This window comes from Oryzias latipes, chromosome 5 (genome assembly GCF_002234675.1).
Source record: "Oryzias latipes chromosome 5, ASM223467v1".
NCBI lineage: Eukaryota > Metazoa > Chordata > Actinopteri > Beloniformes > Adrianichthyidae > Oryzias > Oryzias latipes.
Genome location: NC_019863.2, coordinates 30,411,825 through 30,435,913, shown reverse-complemented (window position 1 = coordinate 30,435,913; position 24,089 = coordinate 30,411,825). Strand labels below are relative to the sequence as shown.

General features: G+C 43.6%; 1 protein-coding gene across 4 annotated transcripts in view; it reads right to left on the bottom strand.

Annotated features, from left to right (window-relative positions):
• LOC101175150 (plexin-A1) overlaps positions 1-24,089 on the bottom strand; it is a 187,179-nt gene that overhangs the window by 48,572 nt on the left and 114,518 nt on the right. For all 4 annotated transcript variants that reach the window (XM_011475605.3, XM_011475607.3, XM_011475606.3 and 1 more), the window contains exons 9-10: positions 23,269-23,383; positions 8,705-8,905 (exon numbers count right to left, since the gene is read on the bottom strand). In XM_011475605.3, the coding sequence (XP_011473907.1) occupies positions 8,705-8,905; positions 23,269-23,383 (316 nt within the window). The remainder of the gene's footprint in view (positions 1-8,704; positions 8,906-23,268; positions 23,384-24,089) is intronic.

Here is a 24,089-nt window from a genome sequence, read left to right as displayed (position 1 = left end):
TAAGTAAATATCCACTTTTTCCTGCACAGATTGTAGTTGGTTTAATTTCAGTCAAGACCTTAAATGTCTCAGTGTATCAAGTCCATCAAGGAGCAGAATGGCAACCTGGTTTTCCAGCAGTTATCTGATGCCAAACGGGTCCAACGGCTCCGTACAACTGGATCGGAACTTTCCAGCCATTAAATATGTCCGCTCTGTCAGATCCCCTCAGGACAGAAGACCTGCCGCAGTAAAGGGCGAGAGGTCGTGCGGCCTTTCAGCTCCGCCTCTACATTTAAGATGATTGGTGAATCAGAACACGGTCATGATCCCCCTCCCCTCCTCCTCAAATCACACGGCCAATTCTGTCTGTTCAAGTAGAAGATGACGGCTGAACGCGGACCGCCTGACTGTGCCCGTCACTCACAGGTGGGGGGTGTGCCTGTGTCAACAGCTGGAACTACCCTTCCTGCCCTTTACGCTGTAATCCATGTTACAGGCATGTGTCTGTGTTTGTAAATTGATCTTCAGATGGGGGGGTCACGTGTCAACACGAGAGACAATAGGATAGCGGCCGGTTCCCTGGATGGAAGCATGAATATTTAGTCTGCTAGAAGTGTGCACGTACATGTTTAATGGGCAGCAGAGGCTGGGGGAGGAACTGGAAGAGTGAGGTTATGATCCAACGCTCATCTTTTCTCATCACACCAGAAGCTTATTAAATTTTCATACTGAAACAGCACTGTTGCACAATTCCTGGTTTGGGGAATAGGAGCGAGCGTGAGCGCTAAATTAACTGTACAACAGCAGCACAGAGGAACCATGTCTGCTCTGGAGGACTAAAGCATGGCGTCACGCGTTTGTTTTGAAAAGAAGAGATCAGAAAAGGAATCCAAGTCACTCCAATGAAAATGGTGTTTTTAACATGTTCTTGTCCCATTTTTTTGATGATGGAGGACACATCTGAAGAAAATTAAGCTTACATTTGCACTTTTGACTATTTCTTGATGTGAATCGTTGTGAATCAGACGGAGCAGAAAAGAATGCAGTTTGAAAAAGATGGTATTTGTGACGTTGAAAACACGTTTGGTGGGTCACAAGTTCCCTGCTCCATTCTGATGCAGGCAGACAAACAGATCCATGAGCGTCTTTGTTTTTCCTCGTTTGAGCTGGAACCTGGATCTAAACTGTGCGGCTGGATTGCTCCGATATTCTTCACCATTTGTGTTGCACCGGTAATGTTAGCTTGGGGCTGTAAGCTAGCAGGAGAGCACGTAAACAATGGGGAGGGTAGGAGGGCGTGTTGCCTTAGCAGCTACAATCCCGCCTATAACTTGGAGGCAAAATTCTGATGATATCCTGCCGCTCTGCAGAAACTATGTCGTAGAAAACGACAGTTTTAAAAAAAAAAAAATTATTTTGGCCAGAATGGCACCACTTTTATTAAAAGAATGCTGGGACCACTTTGAAAATCAATCAATAGATGATTGAAGTGGGACTTTAGCAGTAAAGGTTTTAGCTAATGCTGAACACAGAAAACTTCCAAAGCTCTGCAGAGGATGCAGTCTCATTAATATATGACATGTGGACTCAAAGACAGAAGCCTAGTGCACTGCAGAAATGCACCGCATCACTGTTTTTGTGCTACAGTAGATTTGATATGGAGCTGCTGCATTTTCCTCAAAGTGCGTAAATGTACGGAGCAACCAAAACCAGGTTTAAAGTCTGACCGTTGGCGGTTTGGAGCTGCAGTCTGGCCTTCTCTGCACCACAGACGCTCCGTCACAAAGAGGAGAGCTCTCGCCTGCCGTGGGAAACTATGTTTATGAAGTAGATTTAATCGAAAGTGTGTGAGCGAGAGGACCGTCACCGACTTCATGACTAACATCAGTTCTTTTGGCAGAGGGACATGCTGCTGTGAGGAAACGGTGACCTTTCACAGACTGATGCTCCGTCCCTATAAGAGTGAGTGTGCTCTGTGTGCGGTCCGGCTCCTTGGAAGTTAACTCCACCCATAATAAAGGCCTGTTAACCAGCGCTAATCGCTACTGCTAACAGGATTGGAGCACAGCAGTTACTCAGCTTCTCTTTTTTTCTTTGTTTTTACACAGAGAAACGATCCACAAAACACTTTTCTTCACTAATGGAATGAGGGAAAAAAGGAGAAAAATGCTGGCTGGAGAGAAAATGGTGCTGTCATAGTCGATGTTTCATTTTTCAGCCAACACATTAAGCTGGTGTAAGCTTACTGGACCTCTGCCAGGACAAAAGGGTTGCAGAAATGTCTGCGTTTTCCTCTTCTGTCAATCTCCCCTTTTTCCTTTGAAGGCTTTCCTTTTACTGGAGGACTTCCCTTCACAGACACAAAAAACTGGAATTCTGCCTTACATGAAAAACTGGAAGAAACATATGTTTCCCTGAGAAATCAAAGTGGAGAACCCAACAATCTCTTTAAGAAAAAGACAGAGGTTTTCTTCAGCCAGGAGAATTAAAAACAAATCTCAAAGTGATCAGCTCTGATCCTGCTCCTAATCGATGTTCCACTGCAAAAAAAAAACACAAAAGAAAATCCATGTAACAGCCCCTGACAAAGTGCAAATAATCCCATCCTGAGGAACATTTCCTTAAATACTCACAAAAGAGTGGAAATGTGCAGCTCTATTACAATATGTAAAGTAAAGGTTAGCAACAATGAGGAGGAGATTGTTAAAGTGGGGCGAGACGGCTGAGATGCAATTAGGTCTCATTTATCCAGGATGGGATTGTGGGAGTTCTGCTCTTTACCTGCCCGAGAGGCTGAAAACATCAAAAAGTTTATCACTTAAATAACTTGAACAATTAAAAAAATATAATGTGAGAAAAATCAGGATTATCAAAAAAGATGGTTATTATGGCTTCCTGGAGTCAATGGGTACTTCCTGTTTGGAATGCCAGGGGAGGCGGGGCCACTCAGTCCAGTTCTGAGATACGGTCAGTATCTGAGATTCATAGACGAACTTTTTACTTTGATTTCTTTTTCTATTTTATCAAAGTTTTCAGTATTTCTTCAGACTTTTTTTTTTCAAATTTAAAAATGTAATTTTGAGTTCATAATGAGTACAAGTACTTTTAAGTTTATAAAGGTTTTCAAATCTTTCAATCTGTTTTTTTCTTCCTTTTAAGCTGATCCTCATTTGACCTCATAGTCTGGGCCTCAGACGCCCCCCCCAGGAAGGCATGTTTGCTGTGTGACCAGCGTGCTCCGAGTTGACTGCTGTCCCTGCAGACATGATGAGCATCATCTCTGGTTTGTTAAGCTTTCCGTTCCCGCCTTCATCTATCCATTCAGCTTCCTCCTCCCCATCGTCCTTACTTGCCCTTTCCTCCTGTAATCAAACTCTCCGCACAGGTTCAGTTCAGCCTCATTTCACTCTTCCTGCTCATCCATCTTTCAGCTTCATTCCTCTTTTTCTTTATGCTCCCATTTCTGACTCCACCTTTTTCCAAATGTGTCAGGAGGATTTTTTCTTCTACTGTCCTGCTGTATGTGAGTTTGCGTGCGTACAGACATGCCGGTGTTGGTCTCTGCTGCCCGACTGCAATTCATCATCATTTTATCTCCCTTAATTAGATGCCATCAGGACCCCTGATACTCCGCTTCTCTTCTTTAACAAACAGCCGTTCTTTACACACACACACACACACACACACACACACACACTCTGTTCAAACTAGATTTTCTTCTTCTGCCCCATGTCTGCTTTTCCTCTTCCTCACGGGGTGACGGAGTGGGAGGAAGAGGGTGATGGAGTGGCCAACTGGTTTATCAGACGGAAGGTAATGGTGTATGGCCCGAGCTGATATTATCTGTCCTCTCGTTCCTGCCCTCTAGGGAGGAGCAGAGAGGAGGAGAAAGAGGAGAAGAGGGCAGGGAAATGGAGATGCACAGAAAGGACAAAAAAGGCGATAGCAGGAACAGAAATGAGGAGTCCTCAGCAGTTTGAGTTTCTCAACCTTTGCCTCCGAATGATATCCAGCTGTTCTCCATCAGCCACCCTCCCCGACCCAGAGGTGTGATCATTCGTGTGTTTGTTCACTCCCATGACCCCTTTGGCGTTCTTCGCACGACTTCCCAGCCCAGCAGCGCAGCATCACATTGGACCTTGAAACCTAACCACAAGCTCAGATTGGATGGCGCACACCAGGAAGCTGTCTGGACCGGGTCACACAAGTGCAAGGCTGCAATCTGGACACATGCTCGTTGTTTTGGGGGCTGCTGACCACCGCTTAGCGCTGCCATACGGCCGCGCGGATGGCTGGAAATGTCTGCTCCGTGACACAACCCAAAGCCAGAAACGTTCATTTTTACAAAAGGATCAGCTTTAATTAATTGTGCGTTGGACAAAGTCATTCTTTCATCTGCTCTTACGGCCTCCAGAAAAAAAGAAAAGTGGAATCGTTTTAGCAATGTTCCCAACATCAAAAGGCAGAAACGTAAACTGTGTGACGAACAGCCCCACAAAAAGTTCCGCCCAGCAGAATTTACAGCTCTAGGCAGTTTTAGAATCTCCTGAAGTACCGTCCTTCCAAGTTTGAACAACTTAAACACAGAGTGGCCTACTTCGTCCTACATCTCTGTTTGCAAAAGCAAATCTTTTTCCAACCCAGCATCAACTCCGAGGCCTAACAATCCACCGGCTCCTTCCTCCCTTTGGGATCAGCTATACGTTCAGAAACTTTACACGCAAATATTCCCGCAGGACCATGTATGGTTAGTCAATACTCAATGAGGTTAGTGTGGAGCTAAAGTTACGCTATCATATTTCCTATGTGGCACATATGCAGTGTTATTGACAGCCTCCTGTTAGTGGATACAACGTTCGGATATCGAGTTATGACGGTCGGAGTAGAAACAGTAAAGTATGGGAAACGCGAGTTCCAGCCTGATCTGAGTGGAAGTCTCTATCCTCTGGATACAGTTACTCCTCTGGAAAGTGTGATGATATTGAATGAAAGAGAGGAGAATGAGTTTAGGCCTCAGGAGAGACTTCTGAGCTGATATGTACCCCCCCCACACCCTCATCCCAGCACTCCCTCTCTCTCTCCCACAATCATTTAACTCACAATTGTCTCATAGACGCCAACTTCCAGAGTTTATCTGATTCTCTGTAACTGCCATTAGCTTTTAGTCACTTTGTTCATTTTTCTTTTACATTTAACACCTGTTTTCCCATTTTCCCCCCAAACAGTTTAATGTCAATATCTGTGTTCATTGTTTTAGAGGCAGCGAAGAGTTGCAAGCTTTGGCTTCCGGGTTGAAGCCTCCTCAAAAACAAATTCCCTTCTGGATTTGTTTTGAATTTTCTAACTGGATCCAGGTCACTTCACTAAGAACGAGAACATCGCTGCAAATTGAAGCTAAAAAAAAAATAATAATTCAACTTTACAACAGAAATGAACAAACTAACAGCCTGATTTCTAAGATTTTACTCTCATTTTGGGACTAAATTTCTCAACAATTTTAATGGAAAAACTTTTTTCATTAAGCTCTGGTTTTTTAAGAATTGCCATAACCCCCTGAGACACCTATTGATGCAAATACACATCAAACCACTATGCTCCACTATGACCTTTAATCACCGAAACTCGCATACATTTCCAACCATTTACAAAAATTAAAGTAATTTCAGCGAAACTTGAAGCAGAGAAAAGCAGCTTTCTGCTGATATGCAACACAGCATAGTAGTAAAGTGTTTAGATATGCGTTCATTGTCACTGTCCACTCGGAAAATCAAATTGAATCACAGTGCAAAAAAACACATCTAACTAAATATAATATAAAAATGTCAACATGTAGAATATGTACATGTAAACCCACGTAAATCAGCTGATTTTGACGCGTTGTATTACGGCGCAAAGCCAGAATCTGGGGATTCGCATTGAATAAACGATCAAACATTTACTGTATTTAAAAAACTGTTATTTAGACGTCGCCGGTGACATGTCACGTGTTACAGAGTTAAATCTATTTGAAAGCAAAAACCTAAGTGTTTATTTTTTGTCTTTATAGCTGGACATAAGTTCAGGTGTCAGAGGGTTGAAATAGCCCACAAGTGGGGGTCCTTAGAACGACAAATGACCATAATAATCCTCAAACCTAGAAGAGCCAGAGTCATGTCTTTCCATCAGGGAACAGACTCCAGCTGAATCCTCAGACCAAAAAAATTTTCTGATTTAATCTGTTGATCACATTTATTTTCCCAACAAAGTTAAGATGCTGAAGCCATATTGGAGTGATTTGGACCATTATGGGATGTAAGAAACTTACATGATTGGGAATAAATGATCATCCTCATTGATTTGTTTGTCTTTTAAACCAATTCAAGTGAGATCATCTCTATTTGAGCATCTATTTCATTTAACACAAATGTAAAGCGTTTGACTCATAGATTTGCTCTCAAAACAACGTTTGTCCAGATTTAGACTGTTCCCAGGAAATATGTCACCTTAAAGAAACTTGCATACAAAAATATCATGAAATAAAAAGTGCATTACCATTTAATAAACAGGTGGATAACAAACCAACAGTTGTACCCAATTGTACACAATTCTGGAGTGAGTTTAGACTCAAAGAAAATAAAATTTGAGAAAAAAATTGAGAAAAAAGGATAAACTAATTTTTAAAAGCCTCATTATTTTTGAAATAGTGCTCTAGAACTATATTAAGACTCTCATTCTCATAATTTATGACACATAGTTAAACTCATAATCTCAAGCCTGCATGAATAATGCCTTGCTGGCATCTTTTTGGCGTGCCAGATCTTAAAGTGGATGTTTGCAGACTCCCATGAACGTGCAGCGTCGATATCTGACCACGCAGTCAAGCTGCCAGTGCTAATTGCTAAGAAGGACTAAGTGCTGACAGCCGTAGGCTAATTACTGTTAGCATGTTGTCTGCTTTCTGGACATCAAATGGAAAAGTTCAGCTTTTGCTTTGAGCCGGACTCAGCCGCAGATTACCAGCGGCCTTGCAGCAACAATAAACGGTCAATAAAAAAGGCATCTCAGTGGAAAGACGAGCCTTCTGCCAGATAATGACCCGCGTCTGTGCAAACAACTGCCAAGCCTAAGCCAAACGCTGTAAACTACCTGTCAATACGGAAAGAATAGCGTTGAGGAGGGATTAGAGGAGGCTGCTGTTGTGCCAAATGTGCTTGATAACTAATGTGTCATAGGTTTGCCTTCACTTTGAACTGAAAAATTACTAAAAGCTAGAAAAAAAAGGTTTATTTGATGCATTAAAGTCCCACTCCCATCATCTATTTTTAAAGCAGCGCCAGTGGTCTTTTTATTACGATTATGGCGTTTTTCTAGGACATAGTTTCTGCAGAGTGGCAAAGGTTATTAGAAGTTCATGAGTTGCATGTGACATAGAAAACCCCCCCCCCCCCCCCCTTCTGTTTACCCTCACACCCCCAAGCTAACATTATCAGTGAAACATTGAAAGCTATCCAGCCATCCAGCTTTAATGCAGATTCCAGCTCAGACAAGGAAAACTAAGACATACATGGATCTATTTGTCTGCAGGTGGATGCATCAGAATGGAGCGGAGCAGTGAGCTTCTGGCCCCGCCCATTTCACTTGCTACATCACAAATAACATCTTTTTCAAACTGCATCTTTTTTCAGCTCCTAATTCACCACAATATGGACATAGACATACACAGAAATGGAAGACTATGTGGAAAAATGCCACAAAACACCAAAAACACCATTTTCATGGGAGCTGGTCTTTAAAGTGCCACCAGCTGAACTCTCATGAAACACCAAACCTCTTGTCCAAAACGGCGAACCAGAGAAAGGACCAACGCAGCCGAAGTGAGCGTATGAAAGAAAGAGGGAACGTCAGCAACAGGAGAACATGATGGACAGAAGGACGAATGGAGTGAGAGGAAAATGAACTCCAGAGAAGGAGAAGTAAAAGTATGAAGAGAGTTGAGGTGTAAACACGATCAATCCGCTTCCAAGGAGGATCAGAAACAGACTTCCTCTTCACATTTTCAGCCTCGATGAAGCGCATCGCTAGCTACCCTCTTATCTGTCATGCTAGTTTGAAGTCACACACACATCCACACATGCATGCACACATCCCTCCCTGTGCAAAAAACCCTTTCACACACAAAACAGGACAGAAATTCTTATGAGAATCTTCAGGGAAAATGAACAATATCCTCTTGGCAACACTTTAATCCAGCAAAAGCTGAAATCTAATACCTAAAAACACAATTTATGAAATGTCAAAAGTCTGAAACAGACACAAAATTGAGCTAAAACCAAAAATCCTTAATAAAAATACAGCTCTGTGCTATGATTTAGAACAAAAATGAATAAAATCTACATCCCGTTTTCTGAATAATTATATAGTTTCTGATTGCAAACTATAGAAGTCATTATTAAGCATTTGGTCACAAAGTAATCAATCATGAGGACTACAGGCTCTCAGACTGATCATAGCTGCAGGCGTGGTGTCATCACTACCTGCCTGTTTTAATGAGGCCGGAGCAACAATGAATGTTCGGACTCTGCAGAATTATACAAACTTATCCAACACTAAAGCATTTGGCTTCAGAAAAATGATTTCTTTTTCTCCACAGTAATGAGTGAAAATCCACCACCAACACCTGCTGTGTTTTCCTCCATTAGCAGAGCTGACAGAGTCTCCACATATTCCCCACATTCTGTCTCACCGCTGTTTTCTGGCACTGGATGGACGTGCTGTTGAAGCGCACGGCCGGAACGCTGTGGGTCTCCCCCTGGATGTGGAAGACGCACTCGTAGTTCCTCTGTCCCGACTGCGGCTGCGGCAGGTTCTTGGCTGCTAAGTGGATGGGCTTGGTCACGCCGACCGGGATGTAGATCTGGGTGGAGGGCAGGATCTGGGGGCAACCCTGCAAAATTCAGAAAGATGGGTGAGCACGCTGACCTCAGCAAGGAACAAGAAAAAGGCTTCAGGAGGCTACAAGAAGAGCTAGCATTGAGGGTTTTCTCCAAAGAGCAGACAAATGATTGTATGGATTGTGTTGTTGCACATTTTGTCTCTTGTTTTGTAACATATATTTCAGTTTTTTTTTGTGTGTCTGTCATTATTGCAGTTACAAAAATGTAATTTATCTTCATAGATATGAATGATTTTCAGGTTTCTCAGTCATCTTTGTTCTTCTTGTTGCAGTTAATAAAATTGATTTGATTTGTTTATTTAAAGTATTGATTGTAGTCAATACAAAAAAAAATCACAGATTTGTCAAACTCAATACAAAAATGATGAAATGCATAGATTTAAAAAAAAAACAATAAAATCAAGTGCTTATGGTTATTGATTATCTTTAGAAAACAGTAATGTGAATCATACACCATGAAACAGATATGCAGTAATCATTGATTACAATTCTGTATCTATATTGTCACCTAACATGTTCCAGTGTTTTTGTCATAGTCTGCTTTTGTGTATGAGTGCAAATGCATGTGTGTGTGTGGGTGTGTGTGTGTGTGTGTGTGTCTGTACAGGTTAAAAGGTAAATCAACCTTCTCACTTGAGTTCTGGTCATCAAGTTGTTGAAAAAGGAATTTTTTTTTTTTAAAGGACCGCCTGCTTAAAATAAGAATCTCTCCTGTGTTATTGTTCATTTCCAGACCAAATGAAGTCACTACTGAGTTCCTGCACGGACATGTCACCGATTCACATCAACAAAAACAAGAAATGTGGAGGAAGAACGAGAGGGCGGAGGTGACAACGACGGCAGTTTAAGGTTCGGTGGAGCCCCACCCAGCCTGCAACATTCCAGTGGTGACAAGGAACCAGATCCCTTTTACACAACTCAAAACTCTTAAGAAGGCCCTTTAAAACCTGTTTCAGGAGGATTTCCAAAAATACCAAAGTGGACAAAAGCAGGATGCAGCTGCGGACATAAGAAGGTTTTCTCCCTCCTATAGTTAAAAAAATAAAAACATCGAAAATCACTGAAATGTATTGAGACCAACTAACAGAATAAAAAAGTTTGACTTCCTCCAGTGATCGTATTAATGCTAACCTAACTTGTCCTTAAATATGAAGGTGATCATTTTATTCACACAAAGTAAACTACAAACAGCTCAGACAGAAAAGTTAAATTATTTAAATTATTTAAAGTGAGAAAATGGTGTTTTTTGTTTTTTTTAACATGTTCTTGTAGCATTTTTCTTAAGTCGCAAGAGTCATTCAAATGAATGGGAAGGTGTGTCCAAACTTTTGGTCTGTACTGAATAAAAAGAAAATTAAACTCAAATTTGCATTTCTGTGTTCTTTATTCAAAATGCTGTGACACAAAAATGCAGTTTGAAGAAAAGCATAATTGTGACGCAGAAAATACGCTGGGCGGGCTACAAGCTCTCTGCTCCGCTCCATTCTGATGCTCAATGAAAAATGGTCCAAGCACGGCTTGGTTCTCATTCCTCGCCAATTTTGTTGCACCAGTAGAGTTAGGATGGGGGCGTGAGGGGCTGTAAGCCAGCAGGACAGTAAATAAACGGGGAGCTTTCAGGACCGGGGATGGGAAAGGGGGCGGGGTTGCACCGTGCCAACAGTTCTGCCCATAACTGAATTTGCCAACAAACTCCTGCTGCTCTGCAGAAACTACGTCCTAGAAGACGACACAGGTTTTGGGATGTTGGCTAAAAACAGTTCAAGTATGATTATCAAGCTTGGCGCCCGGTTTTGACCTAATCCTGTTTGTTCTGCTTCACATTTGTGACAGAAAACTAAAACAAACTGAATGTGGTCCAACAACGATACAACATGGAATAATGTGGAAAAACGCCGACCCGGTCTTTGTTAAATATTCCCAGCATGCAGCTGACCTTTGCCCTCCTCCTTCATGTCTCGTTGTCTCTCCTCTCTAAGCTCTCCCCGCTCCGGCTGTAGCTGCTGTACATTAGAAGCTCCAGCCGGTCCCCAAGGCCTCAACACAATAGTGGAGTTTGTTCATTAGCTCGCTTAGCCCCGGCCTTGTGTGTGTCTGATTACACACAAACACACCACGAGAGAGGGAGGGGGGGGGGGGGACTGCAGGAAGAATCTGAGGTTTCATCCAGAAGGAGGGAAGAGCAGGAGGAAGGTTGCAGAGAGAGCCTGGATGAATGAAACAGAGGAGGTGAGGAAATGGAAGAGGAAGAAAAGAGTGCATGGGAGAAAATTGCAGCTGGTAATTTCAGAGACAGCTGTTGTGAGAAGGGAAAAAGCGAAAAAAGACAACCAATGAATGAAAAGGAAACTGGACCAGTTAAGAGGAGGAGAGGATGGAGCAGCAGTTCTGCCATCTATGAATGCCTCCACACATCCATCTTTAACCACCTCTTGTACCAAGCCCCCGACAATGTCCTACTTAATTAACTGCCTGGAGTCTCAGACAGCTCCAGAAATTGATGAATGGGGGGCAGAGATGGGGGAAGAGGACGGAGAAGAAAAAAGAAATTGATCTGCACTTGTGGAGTTTAAATTTCTGTGGACAGAAGGAGGGAAACGGTTTTTTCTGCTGAAGGGAACTCCACACAGTTTGTAAAATTTTTTGACACGACAAACCATGTTTTATTCATCTGTTTACTGACATTGTGCCAAAGTCAGACGCCTCTTTGATGGGTTTTTGTTTCAGTAAACTACCTCTTTGTGTCCTTTTACATCTCTCAGTCTCTCAATCTGCCACTGCGACGGTGCAATGGAAATCGCCAGAAACAGAAAATCCTGTTTCAGTCTTTCTATCATCTAGTGGTCTATCATCTTTGTCCCGTTCAGGGTCACAGGAGGGCTGGAGGTCGCCCCCACCGTCATGCTGAACGGGGTAAAACATGCAAACTCCAAAAGCACAGCCCCGCTTGAGATATGAATCAGGAATGTTCACGCTGTGACGCAGCAGAGCAAACCATGAAACCAAAACACAGCTGCCACGCCGAGAGGGTCTGGAAAATCCACACGCCGGCCCGGTTGGCTTTACCCAAAAACGTGAAGGCGGCGCGTCACTGGAATGCAGGCGAGCTTTTGTTTTCATCTGGTTCACAAAATATTCTGCTTTGTCCGGCTCCGCGTTTGAGACCCTCTCGGGAAGAAATGGAGGCAAAAGACGGAAAACAGGGGAAGAAAGTGAGGAGGGGGAGATGAAAGGAAAAGTGCTCTGCAGAGAGGAAGCGTTTCATCTGTATTCGTGACAGGTGCCAAAGCAGTTCAAAGCCAGGAGTACAGTAGAACACAATGAAACAGTATTTCACAGGAGGGATTTCTTTGAAGACATTTTTCCTTTTCTACTTCCTCCTCTTTCCTGACTTCTCCTCTTTCAGCTCGCTGGTGAGGACGGATGCTGTGGGTTTGTTTTTTTTTCCTGGGCAGATGTGACACCTCATCCGGCTGATTTCCAGAAGACAGACACGGAGAAAGAGACGGTGCGTCAACGTGTGCACCAAAGACTCACAGCAGCAGTTCAACAAAACCCAAAGGTTTTTGTCACTGGAAACCAAATGAAGAGAGTTTACGGTAAAGATGTGTGGAGAAAAACTGCAAAAACATTACCGCAAATCGAATACATTCATCAGTTCAGCAGTCATCATGAGCATCTAAAGCTTTAGTCACATGCACCTGTATGGGGGGTTGACTCGCACGATGCTGCTTTGTGTTTTTGGGTTGTACGGGTCTGTGGAGAGTCGTAAAGAAGCACAGGTGTGTCTTACAGTTCCCTAGAGGCTCCTACGGCCACCTCGAGGGACATAATGAAAAAGGGAACATGCCATTGTCGTGCGTGTGGTAAATGTATCGCAATGTATTCATAAGACTAACTAACGCACTTAGGATGTAGGGGTGTTGCTGTCGTACGGTGTCCTTAGCTGAACTCTAGGCATTAGTAAGGCGCGCACACTGGCTCCCTACTGATCTCGTGCAAATGGTGCATGCACGGGGTGTGCACGTGATAAAAAGGGGGGTGTAGGACATCCAGACAAACAACACTATTTTGCTGCATTCCGGCTGCACGCAATAAACGCACACTTAACATCACTAAGGCCTGCGTCCATCCCACATCACCCTTACTTAGCCTCACGTGTTGTATAATGTTCGCTATGACCTGTCGCCTGAAGCGTGCCCGTAGAAAAAAAAATGCATTTAGTCTCTGTGGGCTGGCAGAGCGCTCTACGACCTGGATATTGGTTTGACCATTTTTCACCCGCAGACAGCCCGTATCCAGGACAGTTGGGACTAAAGCTTATAACCTAAATGCACGCATCAATCAAAAGTGTCATTGGGAACAATAGGGTTGTTCCAATTATAGAACAATTGACCTAAATTGTAAAATATCCAAGTGAAACTGAACGTTGCCCCAAGCTTTTCTCAGAGGAGATCAGCTGTTGCTTTAGAGTCAACTTAACGAATATGTGCTTCATTTTCCATGTTCTTTACCTTTATAAGTAAAAGAGGAAAATGCAAACATAATCAGAAGTTGGCTGCAGCAGGAAATGGTCTCCTCTTGCAGGTGGGCTTGAACCCTTTGACATCATGTAGGAGCAGATAACGAGAAGGTCTGCAGGAAAGTGTGACGCTGTGCGTGTGTTCATGCAGATCTGCAGCAGGTGAGAGATAAAAATCAAGACATGGATGGGTTCAGGGGGCGGAGGATTCAAGCGAGATGGGGGGGGGGGGAGGGGGGGAGGGGGTGTTGTGGAGATGAAGGCAGAAATCGTACAAATGAATAAATAAATAAATAAATGCATTAAAGAGCCAAAGAGCTCCAAAGGCTGACTAGATATAAATTAATAAACCTCCAAAAACGCTGCGCATTCATAATGAGGCGGACGTCTGGTCACCCCTTCAGCTCTCTGATCCCCCCCCCCTTATTTTTTAAAGTCCATTCATAATTAATTAGCTGCATGTGTGATGTGGAAACCATAGATCACGGAGGAGAAAAAATAACATGCTAAATAATGAAGTAAAGGGATGTGGTGAGCCGGTGGGGGAGATGGGGCATCGGTACAAATAAAAAGAATAATCTGTGCACGTGTGTGTGTGTGTGTATGTGTGTGGCGTGTAGGGTGTCCAAAGGGACGTTTGAAAAGCGTTCAATGCCACCCCCCCCACTGGTTGTAGCTGCAGCCCCCAGGCTCGCTGACAGAGGTTTAACATGAGAAACCATGAAGAGGTCCACGGCCTTGAACTGCACAGTGCCACCCCTCCTGCTGCAGCGATGGGCGCGACGTCCTGCACCGCATGAAGCTCTGACCAAATGTAAAGATGAAAAAAAACCTTCACAGGAGTGCCGACTGTCACTCAACTAAGACTAAAAAAAAATTAATAAAAAAAAATGGGTCGATCGGAAAGTGGCAGAAACAAGAAAAAAAACCTCAAAATTTTCCCTATTAAATCATACAGTTTTTCAAAATAAGAGTAGCTTTTTTTTTTAGTTTAGTCATCCGAATAAGCTGCTCAGCTGTTCATGGAGGGGGGGGGTGTTAAATACAAAAGTTCCTCCACTAATCTGTATTTACAAAGATGCACAGGCAGACAGTCACCAGAAAATCTCCATGTTTGTGCAACAAACAACAAACAGGTGCGACTTTTATTGAGAGAGGTTTTTCACAAAACCTGCAAAAGCTTCTCATGCCTGTAAAAAAAGAGAGGGAGTGCACGTGAGCGTGCACAGGAGCAAGCAAAAGCCAGAAATATGTTCTCTGAAACGGGGAGGGAGGGAGCGAGCGGCGGCGTGTGAGGAACAACTTAATAAGGCAGCAACGTGTCGGAGCGAAGCGGTGAAGGAAGCAGAAGAAAGGCCACTTTGAACCTTGAAAGGGACTGGGAGAAGGTCTGCCCACGCCCGTCTTTCCAAGCAGAGTAATGATGCAGCGAGAGCTGGAGGAGGAGGAAGAAGAGGAGGGAAGGTGACGGAGAAAAAGGTGATGAGCGAGCACGCAGAAGAGGATGCTGGGAAACGATGGGGAGACATTCTAACTATTTAAGATGGATTATCAAAGTGTGGCAGGGCTGGAGCTCCACTGAATCTACCTGAACACATTCAAAGTGCTTTGATGTACCAACCAGGCCCACAAACATTTTGATTTCATCTCCTAATCCCTTATCATTGACTTACAAGCAAGCTGCCAAATCGACACAGTTTATCCTCTCCACACATATGGCGCAGCGCGCCAAGAAACAATGGAAAAACACCAATGTGTGAATAATTTTGCCTTTTTTTTTTCTCCAACATTGAAGAGGGGGAGGGGTGAGGGGGCGCCAGGCACCCCGTTATCATCCTAACCCAGATATGTCAGCAGCAATCAAACCCTGTGCCGCTGAGCTTCTCAGAGACGAGCCTTGATTTCGGAGGTAGATACGCTCTCCCGCCTGTGGCTCTCCGGCTCAGGAAGAACTCAAACCCTCCGTTTGGGGGGGGGGTTTATTAACAAATCAGTAATCAAGAGGGTTTCAATTCATATTCAATGCATGCTTTGGCTTTATGTTTAGAATCTGCTTATGCAAAAATCCTAATTTAATTTAAAGAGCAGTGTTCAAACAGGACGGAGAAAAACTGAGGATCGAGTCGTGCGGTTTGACGACTTTTCTCCTGAAGAAAAAAAACCAAAACAACCAAAGATGATGAGAAAACATGATTGACTCCAAACCTCAGCATCTAAAGTAAACGCAAGCTGTTCTGCGGGCCATCTTGTCATGGGAGTACAATGGTGTCTGTAAAATGGAGGCTGGGGTGAAATCATTGACCGGCGCTCGGGCAGAACAGCGTGGGGGAAAGCCTGACACGACAGACACACTTAGCCGGTCTTGTGAGATTTGCCGGCGCAGCACGCCTCCCCTCTCAGCGCCTCTCCATCCCAGCAGGCGGCTGCTGTTTCTCAATCACTGCCTCTGCATCTCTGATCCGCCCGCAGTTCCCGCTCTGCCTCCGCATCCCTCTGCACGGCTGTTCCAACGGCCCCCTCCTTTGTCTCAGTGACTTGGCATTTATTTCCCCCCTCTTTCTGACACGCAGGAGCCTTGATGCTAAAAATGCAATATTCATCTGTGTTCACTATCAGGCATGCCGGCTGTGAGGGCTGCGGAAATGAAGATTTCATGCGGCCTGAATAATTAAACCAGTTGGGACCTGTGGGTGACACGCGCACACAAACATCTGCAAACACTAAAGCACACGTGTGTGCACGACCAGCAGACACACTCCCGTGTCCATCTGTGAGAATCTTTAGCTCTTCATTACACTTTCACTAAGGCCATATTGGGTGCTGGCATGACGGATGTGAACCCCGCTGCATCCATTCAGGTTTGTCAGCTGGGAGAGGATTATTCCGAGAGGAGAATAACCCAACAGACACGTTATACCTTGTTCCTCCTGATGGGAGTGGACTTCATCTCCACTCCCATCAGGAGGTTCGAACGCCGACCACCAAATCTGCATGTGGTTTATGGAGGACGGGGTTCATGTGACTCCATCCTCGGCTCTTCCAGGAACACAGCGTTCACTCTTTGAGTTTAAGTTGCATCAGAGTTCGTTGGTTTGATGGTCCGCCTTATCGGGCAGGTGTGACAGCTCACCTGAACCCTGGTTGAGCAAATTCTGGTTCGCTTCAGAGCGATAAACCAAACCCCACAAGTAAGGTAAAGGAAGTAGATGGCGAAATTGACACATATCAAAATAAAAAAGAAGTAAAAAAGGTAAAAAATATACATATTTCTGAAATTAATTAATATTTGATAATCGGAGAACGAGCCAGTTATTTCCCGCAACCATTAGCGCCCTCATGACATGCCAGACTTTTCCATGTAGTTTTGTTTGCTTCAGTCTTTGGTTTGGCGAGCATCGTGTGAGAAAACAAACCAGATCAGATAAACACCAATAATTTCCACACCTTTATCATTTCTTAAGAGTTCTTCAATAATTGAGAACCAAAACCCAGTAGAAGCCACGCTGAAGGCCATTTTCCCACTGAAAATCATTTTACATGGCTGTCCTGCAAAGGCAGGGGTCTGACTTTTAACTAAGGAAGAGAGGAAAAGCAGACGTCTATGCACATGAGCGGTTGGGCTGAATGCTCGAGGTTTATGGGACTTTGATGCAAAAATGCAGGAAACAGCTTTCTCAAAACACTACACAGATACAATATTAACAAAGGCATAAATATCATAACAGCTTCCTTTAATCCAATGAATCACTTTTCTGTAGAAAATGTAAAAGAAAATCTTTAAGAAAATGTCTTAATCTAATATATAATATTTCAGAGTTTTTGTTTATACAATTTGCTGTGAATCAGGAGCAGAAGAAAAAAATACAGTTTGAAAAAAATCGTGTTTGTGACGTAGAAAATACGCAGGGCGCGACAAAACCTCTCTGCTCCGCTCCATTCTTGCAGACAAATAAATCCATGTACGACTTTGTTCTCCTCGTCTGATCTGGCGCCAAACTGTACAGCTCCAATGTTGCTCGCCATTATTGTAATGTTAGGTTGGGGGTGTGAATGGGGCTGTAAGGTAGAGGGAAATTATGTAAACAAAGGGATTGATGGGAAATGGGGGTGGGCTGACTGCGCAGATAGTGCCTCCCACAACTCAAAGGTGAATTATTTAACTCCTGCCGCTCTGCAGAAACTATGTCCTAGATGATTTTGATTTTGGCACAAAAAAAACCCTGAATAATCAGAAGTAAAAGACTGAAAATAGATCAAAAGATGACCAGAACGTAACTTTTTGGGTGATTGGTGATATAAACTAAACCTTTTCCTTGATCCATAATTAAATTCTACAGATTTAGCGGAGTGAAAATTCACCTGAGCAGAGTAAAAAACTCTGACGACGATGGTCCCGGCTCCCGGCGGTCCCTGCTTTTTTCCCTCCCCCTCCACCTTTGGAGCACTTGGAAAACTATCACCTTGAAGCTGCAGCCTTTGCTCTGCCACTTGGCCTCTTCGCCCTCATCTTTCCACCCAATGCGTCTCTTTTTCTTCTGTTTACATCTCTGTCCGTCTTTGGTGTTTTGGACACACCGCTGGGAGCTTGATGTGGAAAAGGACGCTCCACCTTTCCACAGATCTAACTCACCTCAGGTCTGTTCGAACCACCTCTGCGTTTTGTTAGAGGTGGCTAATGCACATCGCCTCTCGACTCTGAGAGGAAACACGCAGCCGTGTGTTTATGCGAGTGCGGCTATGAGCAAAGTGGAACACTTCACCAGGAGAGGAGGGATCAAGAGGAGAAAGTGACCAAAACATGGTGTAAGACAACACGAGAGGGCTTAAAGAAAAAGAAAAGAGATCAACGGGCGAGGACAGACATTACAAACAGATGCACGCCCCAGAAGGAGGCAAGGAAAAAGAAAATAGTTGTTGCTTTTCAATCAACCGCCTCTTTGTGATTCCTCGGCCCCTGCAGGCCTGTGCAGCTGCTTGTGTTTGTCCTGTCCTGCGCTTGTACCCGTGCGGGGAGAGAGGCCCCTCCAGCAGCCGTGGCCCCTCCAGCAGCCGTGGCCTTCAGTCTGCGGGACGCCTTCGCTAAAGAAAGAACCCGTGTGTTCTGCTCAGCGTCTGAGGAGGGCGCGCAGTAGTGACCAGTTCAGTGGCCTTGTGGTAGAGTGTCCGCCCTTTGAATGGAAGGTTCGGCTGTTCAAATCCCGGCCGAGTCATACCAACGACTCTAACAGTGGGACCCAATGCCTCCCTGCTTGACACTCAGCATTAAGGGGTTGGATTGGGGGGGTTAATCCACCAAATGGTTGCAGTGTTAATGTTTCAGATCAATTTACATATAATATTATTTATTGATGTAATTATTTTTCTCACATCAAATGGTTCAGTTGGTCAAAATGTTTCTAGTTTAAATAAGGACTATTTCAGGCGCTTTAAGCTTCTTTTCTGTTTAACAGAGTTTCTGTGTGGCTAAATAAATGTAATAGTTCTTGAAAGAGGATTCATTTTGCTTTTTTTGCTTTTGTTAATGTTAGAAGATACAGTGTCGGGTATACTTACACAATTTTTATAGATACTAACCTAATATATTGTCACCGCGCAAGTGTGTGCTTTTCTTTTTACCTAGAGGGGGGGCTGGCAAAAAAATAATTGAGAAGCACTGCTTCTAAGGATAAGAAGGAAGTTTTCAACCGACACAAAACAACCATTTTGTTTCATTTAAAACACGTTTCAAATGCTCCACTAAGCTTTCTCCAGTAGTAACACACAGCTTTGGGGGGGTTTCAAAAGGAAAAAGTGGTTTGATCCACCAGACTTTCCCACACAAACATGACAGAAAAGAGCTAAAGGAGACTGAAATGTCAAGATTACAAACACAGATTTCAAAGAATCAAAAAATCTCCCAGAAATGAAACAACAAAAAAACTCTGAATTTTATAAACATGTTATGTGCGTCTTTCATTACTTTCAATGAGTCTAAAGTAACAAAAGAACATGAGAACTGCTGAGGTTATGTAAAGACCTAGCTAAGTGGTTTGTTTACTTTAATATTTTAAGGTCAAACAAAAAAACATGAAGCTCATTAGTCCATTGCCATGTGGAGACCACCACAGACGATGCGAATAAAGTTTTGGAGTTCAAAAGTTCAGGCTGGAGAAACAATTTCATTAAACTGACAGAGAATGTAAAAAAGATAATAATGAGAGAACTTTAGCTTTTCTCTTTGTGAAAAGGTGCTGGAATACTAAATCCAGCATCATCTCCCCTAATGGTCAAAGGAGGGGAGGGATGTTACTGACAGCCCCAAAAGGCTTCCATGCAAACCCACTCTGACTGCAGACGGGACAAGTATGCAGCGATGCAGGTCTTCCATTTAAAACTGTGTGGAAAGATAAGACCACATTTACCAGAACAGCTTAAAGTAAAGCCCAAAACACACCTGATGGATTAAAAAAATAAAGACAAAGAGGCGGAGTCAAAAGAAGAAAAAAAAAAGTATATCCACTTCTTTCTCCCAAACTGTTCTGAAGCAGCTGGAATTCTGGATTCTGTGTCTGGAACTTCACATCCAGGAGCAGGGATCAAAAATCCTCTTCCCACATGGCAGACCACTTCTTTACTTCCTGAGCCAGAATTGACCCACAAAAAAGGAAGGGGGGGGGGGCACACTTGGGCCTAGATTGGTGCAGTGGGACGGATTCTGGGTTTGGGTTCTAAACATAAAAGCATGTCTGAGCATGGCCGAGCCTGAACTTTGCCTGACACTTGTTAGGGTTTTGGAGAAAGCGTTACAACAGGTTAGGCTCAGAATTGCATTTCTGAGTATTTCTTTTTTCAAATCATCGTGAATCAGATGAAAAATTTTGCAGTTTAAAAAAACGGGGGGGAGTGATGTAGAAGCTACAATTGGCGGGCAACAAGCTCTCTGTTCCGCTCCATTCTTTTTTATTTTATTTCTTTTATTTAAGTGAGACAACAGAAAAAAAACACATAAATAGATAGGAACGGCTCGAGACATTAATTTTATTCTTGATACTTGAAAAATCAATAGCAGTAACCATCATGAAAACCCACACTAGAAATAATCATCTTGTCATTATTCCAAAAATTAAAAACAAAAATAATAATAATAACGATGCATCCACTTGCAGATAAATAGATCCATGACCATCTTTGTTTAACCACTTTTGAATGACTCCAATTCTGCTCGCCAACTTTGTTGCACTGCCAGTGCTCTGTTGGGAGTGTGAGGGGCTGTAAGCTAGTGGGGGAGATGTGAATTTCTAATGAACTCCTCCCGCTCTGCAGAAACTATGTCCTCCATTTTTGCTGAAACAGCATAATCATAGTGAAAGGACCACTAGAAACCGTTGAAAATAGATTAAAAAATGATCTCAATGGGGCTCTAACATGAGTAAATACAGTTAAGATAAAAAGTTCAGGAAAATAAAACCCAATTCAGGCCAATTTTTGCTTTGTTTCCGATGTTCTTTTACTGAAGTAACACCAATTTACTTGCAATTACCGACCTGCTCTCTTCCATTCCAGAATTTGTTTGTTGCATCTCTGGGGGGATTTTCTTCATTTACACCCGTTTGATTTGGAAATTTCACCAAACACTTCTTTTCTTTCCTCTTTCTCAATCCTTTTCCTCTTTCCTTTAATGAAATCTGTTCGAGCGGCTGTGCTTGATTCCATTACACCACCATTACTTTGTTTTGTTTTTTTTGGTCCCTGACAATAACACAAATGCAATCTATAAAATATAATTTGGTGGAACAAATTACAGATAAATGAGATGGAGCTGTTTGGAAGAAGACGCGGGGTGGCGGGGCGCTCATCAGCGACTTGCACATTCTCGGTGTTACCATGGCAATAAAGACTCTGGATCAGCCTGATTAAAGAGCGAAGTGAAAGGAGTTTCAGATGAGCAAATGTATTAACACTAATGCAGACTGGTATTGAACTGGATGCTGGAGTGCCGTTCTGAGGCACACGGAGGGAAGAAGGCTTGGTTAACGTTTAGCTCTGAACTCCACCGCCAAACCTCCGAGCACACAGGGAGGTGGGAGGAGTGCTCCCCTCTCAGCCCTGCATGAACACTCTTGTCTGGCCTTTGATCACCACCTGAGAATCAACCGTCTCAATCCCATCTCCAGTGTTCCGTCTGCAGCAGCGAGCGCTAAAGGTCTGAGGAAACGTCTGCTATCAGGAGACTTGTTTCACTTGTATGCTAAACATTTCTATTTGTATTCAGGATGAAACCACGCTGTGGCAAAACGGAATCGTTTCATGTCTAAATTGAGGGTGCGAGCGAACGCACATAAGACCGAGAAACCTCAGTTTAGCTGCAGCTAAAGAGAAGGAAATCTGCTCCTTTTGTTGTTTTAGTCTACACTTTTTTCTTCTTCAAAACTACTGCATAGGAGACGATGACGAAGAAAGAAGAAAAGATGGGGGGACTGAGTCTCAAAGTGCTGGGAGGGGAGGAAGATGCATCCTGCCCTGAAGAAGAGGAGGAGGATAAGCCATGCTTGGAGGAAGAGCAGTACCTGTTAGGGCTTTGGACAGAGCAGCTAATGGATATGGCAGCAAAAGAGAAGTATGATGAATGAGTCTGTGCGTGCACGTGTCACTGCAGGAATGTTTACACTTTAGTGCACAGGAGACACAGAGGAGAGCACTTGTGTGTTTTGGGGGTGTGTGGCGGCGATGCAGATGATGGATTCTCCAGAGGAGCATGTGGTCGGTGGTTTCTTGGACAGACGAGGTGACAGGCCTGTTCTCCGTGTCCACATGCCACCATCAGCTGCTCCGTCTCCTCCTCCTGCTGCCTCCTTCAGCCGCAGATTCTCCTTCTGATCCAAGCTGATGTTTCAGCTCTAGTCACGGGCATAGACCTCATTTATTCACTTCTATGGAGTTCAAATCCTAATTTTGTTATAGCATTTTTCAATATCCATCCGCTGCCCCACCAGCATATCCTTGGGTTTGGAGTGGACAGACCAACACATTTCTGCTCCCGTTTGCAGACGGCTACGCTAATCTGCCGTCTTTAGCTCCACGAGCCGTAAAAGCTGCACTGCAGTGTTTGCACTGTTTGGAAGTCTGCAGAGCTCTGGTTGAGGAAGGAGATAAAGAGCAAAGTAATTGGATCAAGGCGGCCCAATTAATAAAGGCTACAGATTCAGGGGGGGTGGGGCTTTAATCTGCATGTAGATAATGAGAGTCGGACCAAAACAGGAGATAGGGAGGAATGGCGATTGTGTGTTTGTGCGTCCGGTCAGATAAAGCCCAGGCGTAACTGTCAGTCTCGGGGGAGAACAGAGGGTTTACATGTGTAAGTCCACCAACAAGATACGACTTAGAAAAACCCTCCTTGCGACTGTGCGGCAAGATCAGAAAGAAAGGAATGGAAAAACATCCTCCGGCTGCCGACAAACACTACAAGTGTTGGAGCTGAAACTCAATTAATATGAGCTTTTCTGCTCGTGCAGCATTTGGGCGCGTAAAAACAGAGCGGTGCTTCCAAAGCCAGTCATTCATCCTGCCCCGTTTATGGCCTTATGAGCCACGACAGAATTACTGCAGCTCGCTACACCAGCTGCTGTCACCGGGCCAGAAGCCCCAGTATCAAACACAGACAGAAGACACACAGCAGGGTGACAGCAGGAAAGCTGGAGGCGGAGCTACAGAGGGATCAAATCATCACTTCATCACCCGTTTTAAACGTGAGGCAAAAGGGGAAAACACTTTATATCTGCTAATTAAGCTAGATGTGACATTTTTCATACGGGAGACACTGAGGTGAAGCTGCAGAGAGAAGAGGAAGTCCTACCTCCGAATTCTTGATGAGCCCCTCCATGAAGGAGCAGTCGTAGGCGTTCTGAGTGCAAATGTGGCGGAACTTGCACCAGTGGCACGGGAAAGAGCCGTTCACGCAGGAGAGGCAGCTGGAACACAGACAGTTTGAGCATTATTCATTCAAAAAGAAAGAAGTCAATTGCTTTCTAACTCGCCGTCCTTCAGTAACGCCGTGACGACGGCTTGTAAGCATCTTTTTGTGCTTTCCCTTAAAGCTTGCTGCACATTGTCAAGTCAAATAACTTTTACCTCAATAAATACATTGAAGAACAGATTTATGAGTAGTCAGATACATTAAGCAGAACATAAAGAACACAAAGAAAATGTTTCAATTTCATCTCCAACGTCAAATTTCTGACAGAAAGCTAAACATCTTTTTAGTTTCTCACAGCTGTGTCTCCAATGTCACTTTGAAATAAATACCATTAAATATAATGCTGCTTAAGAAATATGTACATGTAAATTAAAATGAAATCTAGACAATAATATCTAGTATATGTGATCTTAGAGAAACAGAAAATCTGTGTAAAGTTAGAATGAGGAGTGGGTTGCCCGCTCCATGACCATCCATGATCCCACATGACAGACAGAGGCTCAAAATCCCTGGACATGTATTTTCAATTGTGTTTTTCAAATGAAGGTTTTTCACGTAAATATATTCGTTAGAGATCAACCAGCATGTTTTTTTTTTTTTTTCAGGACTGACACCGATAATTATTGTGGTCAAGCAGGTGGATAACCGATATTTGGAGCTGATATTCATTTGCAGATAAAGTGAAAAGATTGGCATCAAAA